The sequence below is a fragment of the Pipistrellus kuhlii genome, unplaced genomic scaffold (assembly GCF_014108245.1).
Source record: "Pipistrellus kuhlii isolate mPipKuh1 unplaced genomic scaffold, mPipKuh1.p scaffold_m20_p_1, whole genome shotgun sequence".
In the NCBI taxonomy this organism is placed as follows: domain Eukaryota; kingdom Metazoa; phylum Chordata; class Mammalia; order Chiroptera; family Vespertilionidae; genus Pipistrellus; species Pipistrellus kuhlii.
The window spans coordinates 104024685-104046468 of record NW_023425404.1 but is presented as its reverse complement, the minus strand read 5'-3'; the positions used below and the strand labels follow the sequence as shown (position 1 = coordinate 104046468).

The window sequence follows — 21784 nt, the reverse complement described above, 5'->3', positions numbered from 1 at the left end:
GCGGTGCATAAAAAGTTGTTAATCCTCAGTTTTACCCGAACCTTAGGAACGAGTACAGAGGGTATAAGAGTGCATACGTAGAAACACTTCAGAACCGCTGCCGCCGGGAGCTAAATTCTTAGTCTTCGCAGCACGGAGGAGCCTTAGAGCAGGGCGCAGGTTTGCGCATGCGCAACCACGTCCCGCCGGCCGCGCGGGCTCCGCTCCGCGCCAAAGCGCCTGCTCGTGCGCCTGCGCCGTGACCCGGAGGCGGGACCGGCTGGGTTGCGAGCCATGGCGTGGGTGCCCGCCGAGTCTGCAGTGGAAGAGCTGATGCCCCGGCTGTTGCCAGTGGAGCCCTGCGACTTGACAGAAGGTTTCGACCCCTCCATGCCTCCGAGGACGCCTCAGGAATACTTGAGGCGGGTCCAGTGAGTGATTCGGCCTGGGCGGGGGGCGGGCGCCTTCCCGTGCCCTCCGCGGGCGCCGCACGCCGGTCCAGCCGCCGGGGGCCGGGGCCGGGTCGCTTGACTATGACTTTACGTGGGCGAGCTTCTGTGAACTTACTTATAATTAAACTTGAGGACCCATGACAGGATAATTTAAGAAGTAGATCGGTCAGTGCCTCAGTTGTAGTTCTGAACTATGTTTTTCTGATTTCATAATGAACTGTAGAAACGGATAGCTTGTTTGATTACACATGAGCAAAGCACCTGTAATCACATTTCTTGCATTTATTACTTACTTGTAGGATCGAAGCCGCTCAGTGTCCAGACGTTGTGGTAGCTCAAATTGACCCAAAGAAGTTGAAAAGGAAGCAAAGTGTGAATGTTTCTGTGAGTTTTATTACCCGTCTGGGAATTTTTTAACCCCCCCCCCCCCCCCCCAAATTAAAAGTCCAAGGTTCTTCCTATGGTATCCAACAGTATCTATCAGTGAAGATGTTTGTAGCATTTGACCGCTACTCCCTGATAAGTTAGACATTTGCTTGTATTTTTTCCTCCAAAAGGACAGTTGCCTTTTTTACTGCCACAAGAAGCTCTCAGTAACCCTGGCATTTGTAGAGATTTGCTCTTCATACTTAGGGGACAAGATCCAATCCTAAGGAAATCTTTAAATTAGCCCTTTATGCTAACCTTTATTCTTTTTATTTTTTTAAATATATTTTTATTGATTTCAGAGAGGAAAGGAGGGGGAGAGAGGTAGAAACATCAATAGTTAGAGAATCATTGATGGGCTGCCTCCTGCATGCCCTACTGGGGATCAAGCCCGAGATGCGCATTTGTCCTGACTGAGAATCAACTCTGACCTCCTGGTTCATACACTCAACCACTGAGCAACACAGGCAGGGCATAACCTTTATTCTTAAGTAAACTTGTCCAGTTATCTTCATAATTTTTATGGTACTATTTAATTTTAGTATAGTTTGCTGCAAATTGGTTATGTTCAGATTTTGACTGGGTGTGTTTTTGATTTTGTTTATAAGAAAAAAAAACCCATATATCTTAACCTTTTTTTAACTACTTGTATACTGAACATTTTCATTCACTTATCCAGCACATATATTACTAACCAGCTAGGTTGTGTCTGGCACTGGGAATAAACAGAGGATGAGACAGAAAAGGCCCCTATCCTTATAGAATTTGCACTCTCCTGAGGAAGACAGATGTTAAATGAACAAATTAAGTCATTATATATTGTGACTGCTGTGTGAAGAAAATTAACATACATAATGACCAGTAAATAACAGGAGAACTGCTTTAGATAGTCACAGAAGGTCTCTCTTGAGAATGTGAATTTAATTTAAAGTCAAAGGAGAGCAGCAGTTTTATTTTGTTTTAATATTTTTTTTTGATTTTTTACAGAGAGGAAGGGAGAGATATAGAGTTAGAAACATCAATCAGCTGCTTCCTGCACACTCCACAAATTGGGGATGTGCTTGCAACCACGGTACATACCTTTGATCAGAATCAAACCTGGGGTCTTTATGTCTGCAGGCCAACATTTTATCCACTGAGCCAAACCTGTTAGGGCAGAAGAACAGTTTTAAATTGTGATAAATCCTTTTCCTTTTATGTTCTAAGTTAGGGGTGTCGAACTCAATCAGAGAAGGGGCCAAAATCTAAAATCCAGCCTAAATCGTGGGCCGAATGGTTTACTGAACAGTCATAAACTGTCATTGTGATGGAAACGCAGCGGAGTGCAGTGATGACAGCGCGGTGCGGGCCACATTGCAAGGCCTGGCGGTACAGATTTGGCCCGAGGGCCTTGTGTTTGACACATGTGTTCTAAGTAATTCCTTTATTTGATGTTTATAATTAGCACACTTTAATTCAGACACTCAGTGTTTCATATAAGTATTTTTTTAGTTGATGGAAGATAATGCTTTATATACCTGGCTTTAAAAAGTGACCTCACTAAATTTGTTTTTTTTTGTGTGTGTGTGTGTGTGTGTGTGTGTGTGTGTGTTTAATATATTTTTATTGATTTCAGAGAGGAAGGGAGAGAGAGAGAGATAGAAACATCAATGACGAGAGAGAATCATTGATTAGCTGCCTCCTGCACACCCCTTACTGGGCATCAAGCCCGAAACCTGGGCATGTGCCCTTGATCAGAATGGAACCCAGGAGCCTTCTGTCTATAGACTGATGCTTTATCCACAGCCAAACTGGCTAGGGCTGTACTAAGTTTCATTTCAAGGCAATATGTGATCAATTGTGAATTATGTATTGTTTTAGGAAATAAAAGTAGACCTTTCAGGATCAAATATCTTAAATTATTTGAGTACGTTCTGCCTATACTGAAATTGTTTATTTGGGGCTTATCTTTTTGTTTCAGACTTTTGCTATTCTAGAAAGGTAGGACTAGATTATATCTTTAGTGCTCATATCATGTAGATTTCTTAGATATTACAACTATAAACATTCCAGATTGCTTTTATTAAAGTGACTAAATAAGGATCTTTTCCTAACATTTTATTTTTTTAAATAATGCTTTTATTTATTTTAGAGAGAAAGGGAGAGGGAGAGAGAAACACTGATCGGTTGCATACACCCTAACCAGGGATGGAACCCACAAATTGGGCACGTACCCTGACCAGGAATCAAACCAACCTTTTGTTTCATGGTGTGAAACTCAACCGATTGAGCCCCGTGGGCCAGGGCTCCTAACACTTTAAACTCAGACAATAAGTGAAATGCCTACCTACTTTTGTTACATCATCAGCAAAAAGTACATTTTTATAGTCTTAATTATTTACTGTATTATTCAGTGTTCATGTTGATTTTACTTCTCAGAGGCCTGAGATGCTAGTTACAACACTAACGTTGGTTCTAAAAATTACAAACTGATCTCTAGCTTTCAGGATGCCAACCTGCTCCTCAAGGCTATTCCCCCACACTTCAGTGGCAACAGCAACAAGTGGCACAATTTTCAACTATTCGACAGGTCAGTGTACTTTAATTATTTAATAAAATTAATCCCTCAGATTTATTTCTGCATTTAGACTTTAGTTCAAAAAGTAAGATTTTTTATTGTGAACTGTAAAGAAAAGAATATTTATGAATTAATTACCAAATTATTATAATCATTAGACATAATACAGTTTGAAACATATTTCCCAAGCTTTAGAATGTTGTACAACAATTGATTTCTTTTCAGTCATCCGTTCTCTGAAGCTCAGTGTCTAACTCTTCTTCCTATAGAGTGTGAACAGACATAGAAGTCACTGGAAATCACAACAGTTGGATAGTAATGTGACCATGGTATGTAAGTTTCTTGTTTTCATTGCAAAGTGTGTACTTATTTGAAATAGTCCATATTTACTTCCAGTCTTTAAAGAATTATTTACTTAGTCCATATTACTTTCTTTTTCCTCCCGTCTACACTTAATAGTAACAATTCCATTATTTTAGTGGCCTTAAAAGTATAGAATCAGTAATGCAGGTTGTTATTTCATATCTGTTTTGATCCACAGCATTTTAGGAGATTTTTATTTTTTAATATATTTTATTGATTTTTACACAGAGAGGAATTGAGAGGGATAGAGAGTTAGAAACATCGATGAGAGAGATACATCGACCAGCTGCCTCTTGCACACCCCCACTGGGGATGTGCCCGCAACCAAGGTACGTGCCCTTGTCCGGAATCGAACCTGGGACCTTTCAGTCCGCAGGCCGACGCTCTATCCATTGAGCCAAACCAGTTTCGGCTAGGAGATTTTTTTTTTTTAATATATTTTATTGATTTCAGAGAGGAAGGGAGAGGGAAAGAAAGATAGAAACAACTCTGAGAGAGAATAACTGATTGGCTGCCTTCTGTATGTCCCCCAACAGTGATCAAGCCCACAACCTGGGCATGTGCCCTGACCTGGAATCGAACCACAAGCTTCTGGTACATAGGTCGACACTGAACCACTGAGCCATGCCAGCTGGGCTTTTTTTTTTTTTTTTTTTTAAGGAGATTTTGGATAGATAATTGTTAGGCCTCCACAAAGTTGTTTATTTTGTTATTGATAATCCTTGCCCAAGGATATTATTTCCATTGATTTTTTTTTCATTTTTTTAATTTCAAGAATAACAAATTTAAATATAATGTTACATGTAATAAACTTTAATTTTTTAAGAAAAATGATCTTTGCATATAAGCCTAACCAGTGGCCATGAACAACAGGAGGGTGAGGCATACGTGGGGAGGGTTTTGGGATGGGAATGGAGGGATGAGGACAATTATGTGATACCATAATTAATTAATTATTTTTTTTAAAGAAAAATTATCTTAAATATAATAATGTTACATGCAATAGACAATATCTTCAAGAAAAGCGATTTTAAATATAATGTTACATGCAATAAACACCAGTTTTTCAAGAAAAATGATTTTACATATAATATGACATGCAATAAGCATTAATATTTCAAGAATAAAAGGATTTTAAGTATAGTAATATTACCAAAACTGTACTTGCATAGTATATCATAAAAGTTGTAGGAAATATTAAAAATCTGCAAATAATAGGATTACTTCTATTATATTCTAGAATATTCCCCCCTCCCCATCCTTTTCTTCTATTTTTGTTCATCTGTTTATATTCCACAAATGAGTGGATCATATGATATTTATCTTTTTTTGACCTGCTTATTTCACTTAGCATGATGCTTTTAAGTCCATTTTGTCAGATATGAGTATTGCTACTCCAGCTTTTTTTTTCTCTTTTCCATTTGCATGGAAAATTTTTTCCCATTCCTTCATTTCATCCTGTGTTTATTTTTTTTGTTTTGAGTTGGGTCTCTTGTAGACAGCATATGGTTGGGTCATGTTTTTGTATCCATTCAGCTACCCTACACCTTTTGATTGGAGCATTTAATCCATTTACATTTAGGGTTATTATTGAGAGGTACTTATAGCCATTTCAATTCTGTATGGCTAGGATTCTCCCTCTGTTCTCTTCTTCTCAGCAATCCCTTTAGCATTTCTTGTATTGCTGATTTGGTGGTGATGTACTCACCTTTTTAGCCTTTTTTTGTTGGGGAAGCTCTTTATTTTGAATTATAGCCTTGCTGGATATAGTCATCTTGCTCTCAGATACTTGCTTTTCATTACCGTGAGTACTTCATGCCATTCCCTTCTGGCCTGTAGTTTCTAATGAGAAATTAAATGTCAGCCTTATGGGAACTCATTTGTAGGTAACAGTTTTCTCTTGCTGCCTTTAAGATTCTCTCTTTGTCTTTAATTTTTGGCATTTTAATTATAATGTGTTGGGCCTGGGTCTATTTGGATTCTTCTTGTTTGGAATTCTCTGTGGCTCCTGAACTTCTGTGACTTTTTCCTTTATCAGCTTAGGGAAGTTTTCTACCATTATTTCTTCAAACACCTTCTCTATTCCTTTCACCCTTTCTGCCTGTTCTGTGCACTTATTATTCTAATATTGTTACATTGTCCAAAAGCTCCTTAAACTGCCCTCCTGTTTTTTAATTTTTTTTCTTTTTCTTTCTGGTTTTCTTATTGAGTGATATTTTCAACTCTGTCTTCTAATTCACTGATTCGATCCTCAGCTTCCCCTAATCTGCTGTGTATTCCTTCCAATGTATTCTTTTTTTCTTTTCTTTTTTTCTTTTTTAATATTTTATTGATTTCTTACAGAGAGGAAGGGAGAGAGATAGTCATCGATCAGCTGCCTCTTGCACACCCTCTACTGGGGATATGCCCGAAACCAAGGTACATGCCCTTGACCGGAATAGAACCTGGGAACCTTCAGTCTGCAGGCTGACGCTCTATCCACTGAGCCAAACCAGTGAGCCAAACCGGTTTCGGCTCCAATGTATTCTTTATTTGTGTTATGTCATTCTTTATCTCAGACTGTTCTTCTTTCATAGTTACTATGTCTTTTTTCATACTGTTAAACATTTTTAATATAATTACTCTGAACTCCATTTCAGATTTCACTGGTTCTTTCATTTGGGGGGTGTTTCTTTGTTTCCTCATTTTGGTTGTCCGTTTGGGTTTGTTACTATGTTTTAGGTCCTCTATATCTCTCAATCTCTAGTGCAAGGCAGTGTTAAAGGCTGTTTCTGACTAATTAGATCAAGCAAAGACTCTAGCCTTCAGTGATTGCCTCTATCTACAAATTAATAGGATTCCGACTTGCCCCCAGGAAATCGTCCTTAGGTGTGGTGAGAGTTTTTTTCCAACAGGATGAGGAAGTTGTTTCAGCCCGGAGGCTGATTGTTACTTAATCGCTTTAAGTAGCCTCAGAACTGGGCTTACCAGCCACTAGCGGCTCTTTGGCCCCATGAGTGTGGCTCTTCCACAAAATACCGTTGCCTGGGCGAGTCTATTTTGAAGAAGTGGCATTAGAAGTGGCATTTTAAGTTTAAAAAATTTGGCTCTCAAAAGAAATTTCAATCGTTGTACTGTTGATATTTGGCTCTGTTGACTAATGAGTTTGCTAACCACTATAATAGGGTATGTGGACTGTCTTCCCCAAGACAAGGAAGATGTCTATGTGGAAAAGATGGCTGTGTGAGGGAATGACTCAGCCCAGGAAATGGGGTGTCTGCCTTCTGAGCTCTATCCCCCAAGTCCACAGCTTCAGTCCACTCCACCCTCCCTTTGCCAAAGCACGAGGTGGGTGGCTCCACAGGGAATTTTTGTGCTCTGGACCTTTAGAAGGGTGCCAGAATTTTCAGCTATTACTCCCTAGCAGAGAGCACCCTGCTACTTTTCACTGCCAGATGCTATGTGGGTACCCTCCTCAGTTTGGTGCTCTCAGCTGGGGAGCCCAGCTTCCACGTTAGATCCCAGTTTTCCATGGCACCCTCCTCCCCCACAGCTGAGATATCTCTCTAGGTCTTCAGTTGCCATCTGTGGGTAACTGGCCAGCCCTTTTGTGCCTCCGCCCCTCCTAGCAGCCTTGGAGAGAGTGGAAGGGAAATGGGAGGGGTATGGGGAGAGAGAGAGAGAAACATTGATGTTTGAGAGACACATCTATTGATTGCCTCCTGTAAGCACCCCACTGGACCTGGGGATTGACCCTGCAACCCAGGCATTTATGTGCCCTTGACTGGGAATTGAACCCAAGACTCTTTGGTGCCTGGGACTCACATTCCAACCAGTGAGCAAAGCTGCTATAAGTTTCTAAAGGTCCTTCTAGATATTTGATTTTTAGGAAATAAATACATTTTCAGTATTTACCAAAAAGTTGAGTAATACTTATCGGGTTTTCCTGATGAGATAATGGTGCCAGTACTAGTGGCATTTTAGTGAAGTTTGTTATGCATATTGGAAAGTATTTCCTTCATTTTATTAGCTTAGATATAATATTAAGCTCCTCGGTAGATATGATATATCTGGACTACCTAATAAAAAAGGGAGTTGTTCCAATGCAATATTTTTCTTTTTTTGTGAAAGGCTTTTAATTTTTACTTTATATATTCCCCCTCTTTTTACTTTTTTAATGTTTTTATTGATTTCAGAGAAGTGAGAGGGAGAGATAGAAACATCAGTGATGAGAGTCACTGATAGGCTGCCTCTTGTACACTGGGGATCAAGCCCGCACCCCAGACATGTGCCCTGACCAGGAATCAAATTGTGACCTCCTGGTTCATAGGTTGATGCTCAACCACTGAGCCACAACAGCTGGGCTTCCCCCCTTTTTTAAAATCTATATTTCAATTATAGTTTATATACGATATAATATTAATTTCAGATGTACACCAAGGCAATACTTTTAACCTTTTAGGGAGTCTCATATTTTTCCTGAAAACCAAATGAAAGCTATTCATCTGCAGAGGGACAAAATGCACCTATACACATAATTTTGCTCAGTTTTAGGTTCATAGATTTCAAATTTTAGAAGCTGCTTCGAGGTAGTTTTTTCCCAACATTTTGATATGGTAACAAATTGGCCTAAATGGAAGAGGCCACTTGCATAATCTTCCTGAGACTACCAGCTGAAAGCTGAGATCAATATATGGCCTCTCCATACCAGTTGGAAGTTCTCTCTTAAAAGAGTGAAAGAACTAGCATCACTTGCCCAAGACTATTTAACTCATCAAAGATATAGCTGGGACCTTCCTGACCCCAATATAAATATTCTTCTGTCCTTAGGGACCCCCATATAGGTGTCCCTGATGGCAGGCTGCTCTGTAAATAATAAAGATGGTTTTGATTTAAATAGTTAATTGTTTTTTAAAAGTATAGCTGGGAGCCACTGAATGTTGTCTTCCTCTAAAGCACATGTGTCAAACACAAGGCCCGCGGGCCAAATCCGTCCCGCCAGGCCTTGCAATGTGGCCCGCACCGCGCTGTCATCACTGCACTCCACTGCGTTTCCATCACAATGACAGTTTATGACTGTTCAGTAAACCATTTGGCCCGCGATTTAGGCTGGATTTTAGATTTTTGGCCCCTTCTCTGATTGAGTTCGACACCCCTACTCTAAAGCCTTTCTCTAAGCTGTGAAGCTCATAGTAAAAAAGGAGGTGGGGCAGGTAGGTAGATATATTTTTTTCTTACTCAAGAGTAAGGACTGTGTACATGTTTACTAATTCAAAAAAGAAGTCACATCAGTAACATTATGATGATATAATTTTCTTAAAAATGAAATGACCTAACATAATTGATTCAATAAATTATGATCCACCAACACAGGAATATTATGTAATAACTAGAGGCCTGGTACATAGATTTGTGCATTGGTGGGGTCCCTCAGCCTGGCCTGCACCCTCTCACAATCTGGCCAGGCCTGTGGGGGTTGGATCAAAACTGGCAATCCAACATTCCCTGAGGGGTGTAGAAGTGCGCAAGGTGGCAGGTGGCCAGGAAGGAGCCCGAGCTGCTCCTGCTGCCACTGCTGTTCAGCAGCACTGTTGCAGAGGTGGGAGAGGCTTGTGACACTGCAGCTGAGCTTGCCAGACTTGAGCCTAATGTCTGGTGCCTGTCGGTCAGCTGAGCGGTGCTCCCACTGTGGGAGTGCCCTGACCACCAGGTGGCAGCTCCTGCATTGAGCATTTGCCCCCTGGTGGTCATAGTGACCAGTCGTTCAGTCACTTAGGCTTTTATATATCGTATATAGAAAACAGGTTCACCATGGAAAATATAAATATGAAAATAATAAAACACTCTGGTGTCAACTATGTAAATATAAACATTTAGCCCTAGCCAGATTGGCTCAGTGGAGAGAGTGTCAGCCTGCAAACTGAAAGACCCCAGGTTTGATTCCAGGTCAGGGCACATGCCTGAGTTGTGGGCTCAATACCCAGTAGGGAGCGTGCAAGAGGCAGCTAATCAATGATTCTCTCTCATCATTGAGGCTTCTGTATCTCTCTCTCTTCTTTCCTCTGAAATCAATAAAGACATATTTAAAATCCTATCTAATAAAGAGGGAACATGCTAATTGACTACCATACCTTCAAAGATGGCAGCGCCCATAGCCAATAGGAGGGAATATGCTAATTGACTGCCCCAACCTCAAAGGTGGCAGGGCCCACAGCCACAAGTTGGCGGTACCCAGTCCCCTCAGCCCCGCTGTGCTCCTGCCTCCGGAGTCCCCCAGTCCCCTCAGCTGCCCAGGGCTGGTCCAAGGTATAGGCAGGTCTCGGATGGCGACTGCCCAGGACTGGCCTGAGACACAGGCAAGCCTTGGATGGCAGCTGCCCAACTGCCCAGGGCTGCCTGAGGCTCAGGTAACCAGGGCTGGCTGAGGCTTGTGCTGTTGGCAATGGCAGTAGCATAGGTGTGATTGGGTGTCGCCTTCCCTTGATCGCAGGGTCACCTCCTGCCTCTGAGGGCTCCTGCACTGTGCGAGGGGGCAGGCCAGGCTGAGGGACCCCCACCCCCTCCAATGCATGAACTTTCATGCACTGGGCCTCTAGTATTCTATATAATAAAAGCCCAATATTCTAAGTGACCATTCATTCTATTTGACTAGTTGCTATGACACACACTGACCACCAGGGGGCAGACTCTCCTGGTATGTTACCCTGCTGCTGGGGTCTGGCTGATTGGGATTGGGCAAGATGGGCTGGACATGCCCTGGAATCTTCCCTCCCTGAACCCGATTGTGCACTGGTGGGGTCCCTTGGCCTGGCCTGTGGGGGAATGGGCCACAACTTGCTCCCCAACATCCTCCAAGGGGTCCCAGATTTCAAGAGGGCAGGCCAGGCCATGTGACCCCATTGGTGCACAAATCCATGCACTGGGCCTCTAGTGTGTATATATATATAAACATTTATTTATTGACTTATCCAATCATTTATTAAGCACCTACTATCCTATATAATCCTACGAAATAAAAGGGTAATATGCAAGTTTAATGGCAGAATGACCAGAACAACCGCTCAACCAGTCACTATGAGGTATACTGACCACTTTTGGTGCCTTTTCCTGGCTGGCAGGCTCCCATCGCCTGGTGCGAACAGGGAACTGGGGGTGAGGAGCAGGGGACGCGGCCAATGCCCCTGCCCTGCCAGTCACCCCACATACTGGGTGACCCTAGGTGGGGGTAGGTCTGGCAAGTAGGTGGGAATGACCCACCTCTCGGTCCTGCCCTGCAGCTGTCAGGCTTTGATCACCCCATGGTGAACAGGGAACCAGGTTGGGTGGCGGCAGGGGGTGGGGCCGGCAGCTGGGGAAGATGGCCCTGATTGCAGGGCAGGCCTAGGGCCAGGCGTCTTCAAACTATGGTCCGCGGGCCACATGTGGCCCGCAGAGGAGTCTGATCCGGCCCGCCAGGTTTTTTGGGCAGTGAGCGCAGCCGAGGTGTTACAGTAGGAATTAGTAGTTCATATACTCCGGCCCTCCAGCTCTCTGAGGGACCGTGATCTGGCCCCCACTTTAAAAAGTTTGAGGACCCCTGGACTAGACCATACCCATGCATGAATTTCATGCACTGGGCTTCTAGTATTTAATCAGTGTATTTAGTGCAACCTACTGTCGAAATAATCTCTAACCTAATAGAGTAATGGAGAAAGATGGATAACATTGTTTCAGAACAATAGTTTTTAACTTTTTAGGGGTTTCATATTCATCCCGAGAATCTAATGAAAGCTATTTATCCTCAGGGGAGGAAATTCTACAACTTTGCAAAGTAAGGTGCAAAGTAACAGATACAAATAAAAATAGTTTTATTAAGATAGTTATATTTGGCTAAGTGCTCCCCACTGATGCTGCTTTTTCCTTCTGGCAATGTAAAATAAATCTATTTCTTCTTTGATTAGACAGCCCATTAAGTATGTGAGGTATATAGTAATCATGTCTCCTTCCCTGGAAAAAACCTCCCTTGTTCTTGTTAGAATTCTTTTTTTTTTTCTTTCTTTCTAAATATGTTTTTATTGTTTTTTAGAGAGAGAGAAAGGGAAAAGGGGAGAGAAACATCAAGAAGCATTGATTGGCTGTCTCCTGCATGCCCCCTACTGGGGATCGATCTGAAATCCTGGTATGCTCTCTGACGGAATCAAATTGACGCCTCTCAGTGCAGGGGATGACGCTTAACTAACTGAACCACGCCGGCCAGCGCTCTTGTTAGCATTCTTAATTGGTATTCTTTTTCACACTAGTTTCCATGTTTATCATCCTTTATTGAGCATTCCCTTGCTTGTTAGTGTCCATTAAAGTATGCTCCAAAGTGAAAATGTCCCACATGTGGTATGACCAGTTGGGCATTGTAGTAGTTTGGTAGGGCCCCCATAGCAAAATAACACAAACTAGATAGCTTAACAAATAGTAATTTATTTTCTCATTAGGTTAGAAATCTAATATCAAAGTGTCAGTAGGTTTGGTTTCTCTCAAGGCCTCTCTCTTTGGCTTGCATATGCTGTCTTCTCATTGTTTGCATAGTCTTTCCTCTGTGCACACACAACCCCAGTGTCTCTCTGTGTGTCCAAATTTCCTCTTGCAAGGACACCAGTCAGATTGGATTTGGGCCCCTTCTGCAGTTTACCTAAATCATCTCTATAAAGGCTCTGTCTCCAAATGTAGTCACATCCTGAGGTACTGGGGATTAAGTTTTCAACATTTGAATTTGGGGAGGGACATAATTTAATGCGTAACAGGTACCATATTTTTGCGTTGATGTGGTGGAACTATGGAAGAATCTTCATTTCTTTTTTCACGGTTCTGTATTTTAACAATACATAGAAATAAGTAATTTTTTTTTTTTTTTCTTTTAGCCAACATCTGAAGATGAAGAAGGCTGGAAAAAATTTTGTCTGGGTGAAAGGTTATGTTCTGAAGGGGCTGTTGAACCAACTAAAAATGAAAATCCTGGAATAGATTTTATACAAGTAGGTGATAAGCAGTTAAAACAACAAAGTATTCTAGTTCTAGTGCATCTCTCTTTTTTTTTTTTTTAATATATATTTTTATTGATTTCAGAGAGGAAGGGAGAAAGAAACATCAGTGCTGAGAGAGAATCATTGACCCGCTGCCTCCCACATACCTTACACCAGGAATAGGACTGCAACCCGGGCATGTGCCCAGCTGGGAACGGAGCCGTGACCTCCTGGTTCATCGTAGACGCTCAAACACGGTGCCCTGCCAGCTGGGCCGTCATCAGCAAGCTGCAGCCTGATCCAAGTCCAGTCCACAGTATATTTTTTATACAGCTCATGAGCTAAGAGTGGTTTTTATTAAAAAAACAACTAATAATATGTGACTAAGACAGTGTGTGGCCTGCAAAGCCTAAAATATTTAGTTTAGTCATTTACAAAAAATGTTTGCCAACCCCAGACTTATAGCGTATTAACTCTTTAATTTAAAAATTGGTATCCCAGTTTCTGAAACAACGTACTGTGACATTTTTTAGATTGGCTTCATATCATTAACGTTTTAATTAGATAGTATTTTTTTTTAATCGTTAGTCATGGGTTGAACAGTGAGTGACAAATGGCAGGGAAACAGGAAAACATGACATGATGAGGGATATTTTTTTTAAATTTATATTTTTATTGACTTTAGAGAGGAAGGGAGAGGGAGAGAGATAGAAACATCAATGACAAGAGAGAATCATTGATTAGCTGCCTCCTGCATGCCCCCTACTGGGGATTGAGCCAGCAACCAGGCATGTGCCTTTGACTGGAATCAAACCCAGGACCCTTCAGTCCACAGGCTGACGCTCTATCCACTGAGCCAAACCAGCTAGGGCATGATGATGAGGGATGTTCTTAAAAATCCTTAGTAAATTTTATATTCTGGAGATGGAATTGCTGAGAGTACATTTAAATTTCATAAAGCTTCACAAATTATGTGGACAACTACTTATCCTTCAGGATTCACCTGCCCTCAAGTTTGCAGATGTTTGTGTGGAACCCTCTGCATACATCAGCATTACTACTAACTCTATATTATGTTGTTCTGTTCTATTGAACAGGTATTTATTGTGTGCTACATGGTACCACATTGTGTTTTTCCTATTTAAAACTAATTATCCCCAAATGTAAAAGCTCCAAAAATCACTAAAAAAGACTGAGAACCCAATTAAAAACAATAGTCCAATAATACAAATAGACCTTACAGAAAGGAAATACAAATTGTTCTTATATGAGAAGATGCACAAACTCACTTGTAATAAAATGTAACTATACTGAGTTGCTATTTTTTCAGGTAATATATCGGCAAAGAAGGCTTGATAAACTGTGTTGACAGGGCTGGGAAAACAGGTATTCTAATTTATGTGATGAGAGTGAAAAATAGCTTCAGATCTCCAGGGGAAGTAATTTGGCACTGTTTCTTATACAAACTATTCTTCTTTAAAAAATGTATATATTTTTATTTATTTTAGAGAGGAAGGAAGAGGGAAAGAGAGAGAGACACATCAATGACGAGAAAGAATCATTGATCAGCTGCCTGCCTCCTGAACATCCCACAATGGGGATTGGACTCACAATCTGGATATGTGCCCTAACCAGAAATTGAACCTTGACCTCCTGCTTCATAGGTTGATGCTCAACCACTGAGCCATGCTGGTTGGTGCATGTCCTTTTAACTTTCTCACAAGTCTATGCTATTTTCATAATCAATGTTTTTAGCATTAAGCTGTAAAGTATAATAGAATTTAAAAATTTGAATCAGAGTAGGTTTGAAAAAACTCATTCTAATTCAAGTGCCTTTTATTTTTGAAAATATTGGCTTTAGCTAAAGATTCTTTTAAAATACTCAATGAACTAATTCTTTGTGGGGCTGGCTTTTAAAATTGATTTTGAGAGAGAAAAACATTGATTGGTTGCTTCCTGCATATGCCCCAAACGCGGATGGAACCTGCAACTTGGGTATGTGCCTTGACTGGGAATTACCGGCCACCTTTTAATGAGTTGGACAATGCTCCAATCAAGTCATACTAGGCAAGGCTAGCTGAAGATTTTTTAAAAGATTGTATCAGCCCTAGCCAGTTTTCTCAGTGGTTAGAGTGTTGGTGTGGACAGAAGGGTTGAAGGTTCAGTTCTGGTCAAGGGCACAGACAAGGCCACGTACCAAGTGTATCACATATTTATGTTACAGTATTAATAATATCAATATCTTTTTAAAAATTTTTCATACTTTAACATTTTAATTACAGAAATCATTTTTTATTTTTAAATTTACATATTCAAATTTCAAGACATTATTTGGGGGTATTACTTCATGGAACATTTTATTATAATAGGCAATAAAGGAGTTTCGTTTTATAGCCTTTTTTGTTTCTAAATAATAGTGTGATAAAAAATTCACCAGTTTGAAAAAAAATTAAATTTCAATCTCATTTTTCTTTCAGATTGGTTTTCCTCCCTTGCTTAGTATTGTTAGCAGAATGAATCAGGTAAAGTCTATCTAATAAGGATATATGCATTCTTTTGTTTGATGTGTGTGAAAGTATTTGAATACATTTACTGGATATTTATGCAAGACCATGTTCTAAACTTTTGTGTGCGTGTTTTCTAAATTCTTTAACATTTCTTATTTAATCCTTAATGCCACCCTCTATAGGGAGCTATTATTAACATGTATCTACTTTTTAGAGAAGAGGAAACAAAATTAAAGGTTAACCTATTTTTCCAGCAAGTTTTAATGGCAGCACTGGTATTCAGTACGAGAGTGACCTAATTCTAGAACTGATTCTCTTAATCATGGTGTTAAACTATTTAATTGAATATGTTTTAGTTAGACTTTTAGTTAGACTTGGGATTTGAAGTAAATACTAAGATTAGATTTCTATTTATTTCAATATAATTCCAGATAGCCTATGTATTGTATTACAAATAAAATACAGTTGACCTTTGAATAGCACTAGGGTTAGGGACACTGACCCACTACAGTTGAAAATCTACATATAATTTTGACTCCCCCAAAACTTAACCACTACATACATATCTTGGATAAAATGGAAAAAGATGGATTTTGTTTCTTCAGACTTTTAGGACTAGTAATTATCCATTTAAAGACCACCAAAGTTTGTTTTGTCTTAACATAGCATTGGCTACCCTTGGAAGATGAAATTTTTATATTCTGTCTTAATTTTACTGGCTGACAGTTTTACTTAGTTGATTGTTTGCATTAAGATACCATAGTGTTCACACTAAATTCCATCAGAATGTTTTTAAGTGTCCAACTAAAAATAAGGCAGATAATATATTAGGTCTAGTAATAATGTCGTTTTCTAATACTTTTCTAAATCGAATTTATTTAAACAATACAACAAAATTTAATCAACAGTATAGTTGCCGTTGTTTTCTACTTGTGCCCAACGCTCAGGAAGCATTTTAATCCCTCTGTTGTAAAATTCTTATGATTTTGATGCAAAAAATTCGGTCAATGCATTTTTGAGGCATTCTTCATTATTAAATTTTTTTCCAAGAAGAAAGTTTTGCAAAGAACGAAACAAATGGTAATCGGAAGGGGCAATATCAGGAGAATATGCAGGTTGAGGGAGAACTTCCCATTCCAACTGGCGCAGTTTTTCAGCAGTGATTCTTGCAGTGTGCGGTCGTGCGTTATCGTGGTGAAGAATTACGCCCTTCCGATTAATCAGCGCGGGTTCTTTTTCTCTTAAAGCTTGGGCTAACCTTTCCAATTGGGCGCTATACACTGCACTTGTAATGGTTTGGTTAGATGGTAAAAGTTCATAATGAAGAATTCCTTTAAAATTCCACCAAACACACAACATCACTTTTTTCGTATGCAAGTCAGGTTTTGGCGTGGGCTGCGGAGCCTCATTTTTGTCCAACCTTTGAGGCCGCCTTTTCAAATTAACATACAGCACCCATTTTTCATCTCCGATAACAATTTGCTCTAAAAACGGCAAACGGTTTTGACGAGAGAGGAGCGAACTGCAAATTGTGACTCTGATTACAGTTGTTGTCGGTCAACTCATGAGGAACCCATTTTCCAAACTTTTGGACTTTGCCAAGTGCACGCAATTGATTGGAAATTGTTTTTTGTGAACAATTTAAAGTTGTCGCAAGCTCTTGTTGGGTAATTTGAGGATTTTGCACCAAAAGAGCTTGAAGAGCTTCTTGATCAAAATTGGACACATGGCCTCGACCACTCTTGTCATCTAACGAAAAATTTCCCTCACGAAATTTCTCAAACCAACGCTGGCATTTTCTGGCGCTAACTGCATCTTGACCAAGAGCACTACAGATGTTTTTTGCAGCCTCACTTGCTTTTCTTCCTAATTGGAACTCGTAAAGCATGCAGGGCCGAATATGCTCTTCATCCGCCATCTTCTTAGCCCTAGTTTTGCAACAAAAACCAACCAAACACAAACTTTTTCAAGCAAAACTTGTTAATTGCACTTCACACGTTCTGTAGATACCACGTGTTTGAAGGTTATGTCAATACAAGTCAACGCCAAGCAAGATTTTAAACGAATGTTTAAAAACGACATTAATTATTACTAGACCCGATACACTGAGTGGCCAGATTATTATGATCACTGAATGTATAATAATCTGGCCACTACGTGTATATCCTATATAATAAAAGGCTAATATGCAAATTGCCCCCTCGATCAGGAGTTCGACCAGCAGGCAGGCCGGCCAACCGCCCATGTCCCCTCTCCCTGGCCAGGCTGGGTGGACCCCACCCATGCACGAGTTCATACACACACACACACACAAACACACACACACACACACACTGAGTGGCCAGACTATTATGTATTCAGAGATCATAATAACCTGGCGCGTGATCTCTGAATACATAATAGTCTGGCCACTCAGTGTGTGTGTGTGTGTGTGTGTGTATTTAATCCTCGCCCGAGGACATTTTTCCATTGATTTTTAGAGAGTGGAAGAGAGAGGGAAAGACAGAGAGAAACATCAATTGGTTGCCTCCTGCACAAGCCCTGACCAGGGCCTGGTTCCGGGAGAAGCCTGTAACCAAGGCACATGCCCCTGACCAGAATCGAACCTGAGACCCTTCCATCCGCAAGCTGACACTGTATCCACTAAGCCAAACCAGGTAGGGCAAAGCAGATATTTTTAACAATTTGATACATTCTGCTGTATAGTTTTAAAACAGATTTTTCTGTAGCTAACTTTCTGTTCAGATTTGTACAATGTTTCAATGTATGCAAAGACTTTTTTTAAGAGCACATGGAATTTTTGAAGTAGTGTTAACCTAAATTATAATAGTAGTTATAAACTAAATATTAGGATTTAAACTAAGGTATTGATACTTGAAAATATGTAAGAATATTTATCTTAAAAGCCTCTTCTCACTGAGTGAGCCATCTAATCAAATTACTAAATAGAGCCACAGTTTTCTCTGGAAGTCTAAAGACTGAGGCCACTTTAAATATCAGAATTGCTGTCTAACTAACTTAATAAAACTCATTTTGAACTTGTCATTCTTTTATTACTAATTCTTCCACCTTCTCCGCCCTTTTTTTAGGCAACAGTAACCAGTGTCTTGGAATATCTGAGTAATTGGTTTGGAGAAAGAGACTTTACTCCAGAATTGGTAATGTTACATGTTTTCATTTTCGTAATTCAGACAAAATTATATACTCTACAGTATTTATAGTTATGTATGTATTACATATATTTTTATACCTCTATGTATAATGCAAATGATGTTTGCAGTGAAACAAGAAACTTATACTAGAATATAAATCAACATACTACTATCTTGAGAAAGTCTTGCTTTGGAGGAGAAAATGTCCACTGAGCAGTTGATTTTTATCCTGGGACAGACTGCTTATCTCGTTGCAGACCATTAATGAACTAGCAACCAATCTGCAGACCCCATTTTGAGTGGCACTGGCTTAAAGAAGTTTGAAACATATTTTCTAAAATCTCATTGAAATTCAACTCACAAAAGCATGTCAAAAATAACACCAATAATAGCACTTTGTGCCAGATATTGTTCTAAGGACTTTGTATGTAATAATTCCTTGAATCCTCTAATAACCTATCAACTATTATTATTATTTCCATTTTATAGATAGAAACTAGAGAACATAGGGATTCAGTAACTTGCTTAAGATCACACAGATTATAACTGGCAGAACTGAAATCATGCTTAGGTAACCTGACTATATACTCTTAACAGCTATGCTACACTGCTTTATTGCTTCATATTCATAGTTCTTTTTTTTTTTTTTAAACCTTCACTAAATTTTGAAAAATCCAGATCACATATGTGCCATTGTCTTAATATCTCATAATCTACATTGATTCATTATTGATCATTTGGATTCTACCTTATATTTTTCAGTCATGACTAAAATGTTAATGTATATTAATTTCTTAGGCTATTTATAGAGTAGAATTATTGAATCCAGATTTTAAAAGCCTTTGTTACATTCCACCAGATTACTTTCCAGAAGAAATGAAGGAGTTTATACTGTATCAGTTATGGCTGCTTAACGTTAGTTCTCTTCCCTGCAACCTTAGTTTAAATTGAACCATATGAAATCACCATTTTTTTTATAAGTTAAAACCCTTTGATTATCAATAATTCTATATGATGGTTCAATCTATCAGAATCTGTGTTTTTCATATTTAGTGAATTTATAGCAGAACTTCAGAGTCAATGTAATTTACATTTCTTTCAATACCACTAAAACAGGATGTTTTATCCATGCACTGGTGTATTAGATGTTCTTTGCTCATATTCTTAGGCTACTTTTTCATTGAAATCTAAATATTGAACTTTAAATTTTATAGCATTTCCTTCTGTCTGATAATGACCTCTTGTCTGTATTACTTATCTGTTTTCCTTGTCTTCCTTTAATGTTTATTTTTTAACTGTTGTAAGATCTTAAAAAATATTTTATTGATATTTTTTTGAATGTTCAATTATTAGTATACAGTTTGTTTTTTTTTAATAATTTTATTGATTTTTTACAGAGAGGAAGAGAGAGGGATAGAGAGTTAGAAACATCGTTGAGAATCATCGATCAGCTGCCTCTTGCACGCCCCCTACTGGGGACGTGCCCGCAATCAAGGTACATGCCCCTGACCGGAATCAAACCTGGGTCCTTTCAGTCCGCAGACCGAGGCTCTACCACTGAGCCAAACCGGTTTCAGCTCTTTTTATTGATATTTTAGAGACAGAAAGGGAGAGGGGGAGAGAGAAACATCCATGCCAGAGCGAAACATCGATGGGCTGCCCCCTGTACATCCCCAACCTGGTGATCAACCCCCAACATGGGCTGGAATCAAACCGTAACATTTCCGTGCATGGGACAACGCCAACAACTGAGCCACACTAGCCAGGGCTGTTGTAAATATTTTTTTTAAAAAAAGATTACTAGAGGGTGATAAGTTTGGCTTTTCCTGTTGATTAGTGAAAGCATATTACCAAAAAGTGTACCTATATTTGTCAGAGAAACCATTAAAGTATTTCTGAGCCACTGACAAATGATTTACTAAATCTTAACCGGATTAATCTTTGAGTGTTATTTTGAGTAATCTGTCACTAAAATCAATAGTGTTCAGTTCCCCCATTCAAATAACCATGTCATCAGAACTCTAGTATTGAGAATATTAGTATTTAAAGCATATTATAAACTACCAAAAAGGAAAAGGAACTTTTCTAAAATTTCTTTACTTGGTATTACTTGGTATTTACTAATCTTAATAGTTGTTTTTGTTTGTTTGTTTTTAGAAATGTAGCCTTATTTTTTTAATATATTTTTATTGATTTCAGAGGAAGGGAGAAAAATATAGAAACATCAATGATGAAAAAGAATCATTGATTGGCTGCCTCCTGCACACCCCCTTCTGGGAATTGAGCCCGCAAACCAGGCATGGGCCCTTGACCGGAATTAAACCCAGGATCCTTCTGTCCACCAGCTGATGCTCTTATCCACTGAGCCAAACCAGCGAGGCCATGAAACTTTATTTTTAAAAGCAGATGTATTCATAGGAAAAGGGGAACATTTTTATTTATTTTGTTAACCCTCACCCAAGGATATTTTTTCCATTGATTTTTAGAGAGAGTGGAACAGAAGGGGAGAGACAGAGAGACACATTGATTGTTTGCCTCCTGCATGTGCCTGACCAGGACTAGGGATGGAGCCTGTAACTGAGGTATGTGCCCTTGACTGGAACCGTACCAGGGATCCTTCAGCCTTTGGGCCAGCACTCTAACCGTAGAGCCAAGTAGGGCCGTGGTCGGCAAACTGCACCTCACAAGCCACACGCGGCTCTTTGATCCCCTTGAGTGTGGCTCTTCCACAAAATACCATGGCCTGTGCGAGTCTGTTTTGAAGAAGTTGGAGTTAACAGTTTAAGTTTAAAAAAATTTGGCTCTCAAAAGAAATTTCAATCGTCGTACTGTTGGTATTTGGCTCTGTTGACTAATGAGTTTGCTGACCACTGAACTAGGAAGAAAGGTGAACATTTAAAAAATTAGCAGAAAGTTTATCAAGATGGTGGGATTTCAGGTTCATTTTTTCTTTGTGCATTTTGTATTCTTTAGTTTTTCTGCGTTTAGTATTTTTGTAATTAAAAAGAAAAACCCATTTTAAAATGGGATGGGAATAAATTTAGCTTGCATGGTATTTGTAGAAGTATCAAAACATTATTTCATCTAGAATATAGTTCCTTTGTATAGACCCAGGGGACAAAGTTTTAAAATTATAATATGAGTGGACCTAGGAGTCTCAGGTTTGGTTCCCTATCTAGGGCTTGTAGTACCTTGGTTGCAGGTTCAATCCCTAGTTCTGGTCGGGCGGCCCTGGTCAGGGTGCATGTGGGAAGCAACCAACTGACATGTCTCTCTCACATTGATAGCTTTCTCTCTCCTCCTCCTTTCACCTTCTACTCTCTCTAAAAATCAATTGAAAAAATGTTCTCCCTCAGGTGAGCATGAAGAAAATTAA

General features: G+C 39.6%; 1 protein-coding gene across 4 annotated transcripts in view; it reads left to right on the top strand.

Moving 5' to 3' along the window:
* The first annotated feature begins 217 nt into the window (after nucleotides 1-217).
* GEMIN2 (gem nuclear organelle associated protein 2) overlaps nucleotides 218-21784 on the top strand; it is a 33919-nt gene continuing 12352 nt past the window's right edge. The window contains exons 1-8 of one of the 4 annotated variants that reach the window (XR_004991515.2): nucleotides 218-410; nucleotides 731-815; nucleotides 3337-3426; nucleotides 3684-3743; nucleotides 12648-12761; nucleotides 15227-15271; nucleotides 18346-18414; nucleotides 20007-20181. Coding sequence is in view for 3 of the 4 variants with exons in the window: in XM_036458596.2 (XP_036314489.1) it covers nucleotides 274-410; nucleotides 731-815; nucleotides 3337-3426; nucleotides 3684-3743; nucleotides 12648-12761; nucleotides 15227-15271; nucleotides 18346-18414 (600 nt within the window). In the remaining variant the exon portion in view is untranslated. The remainder of the gene's footprint in view (nucleotides 411-730; nucleotides 816-3336; nucleotides 3427-3683; nucleotides 3744-12647; nucleotides 12762-15226; nucleotides 15272-18345; nucleotides 18415-20006; nucleotides 20182-21784) is intronic. The other 3 variants (XM_036458596.2, XM_036458619.2, XM_036458602.2) reach the window with 3 other exon arrangements.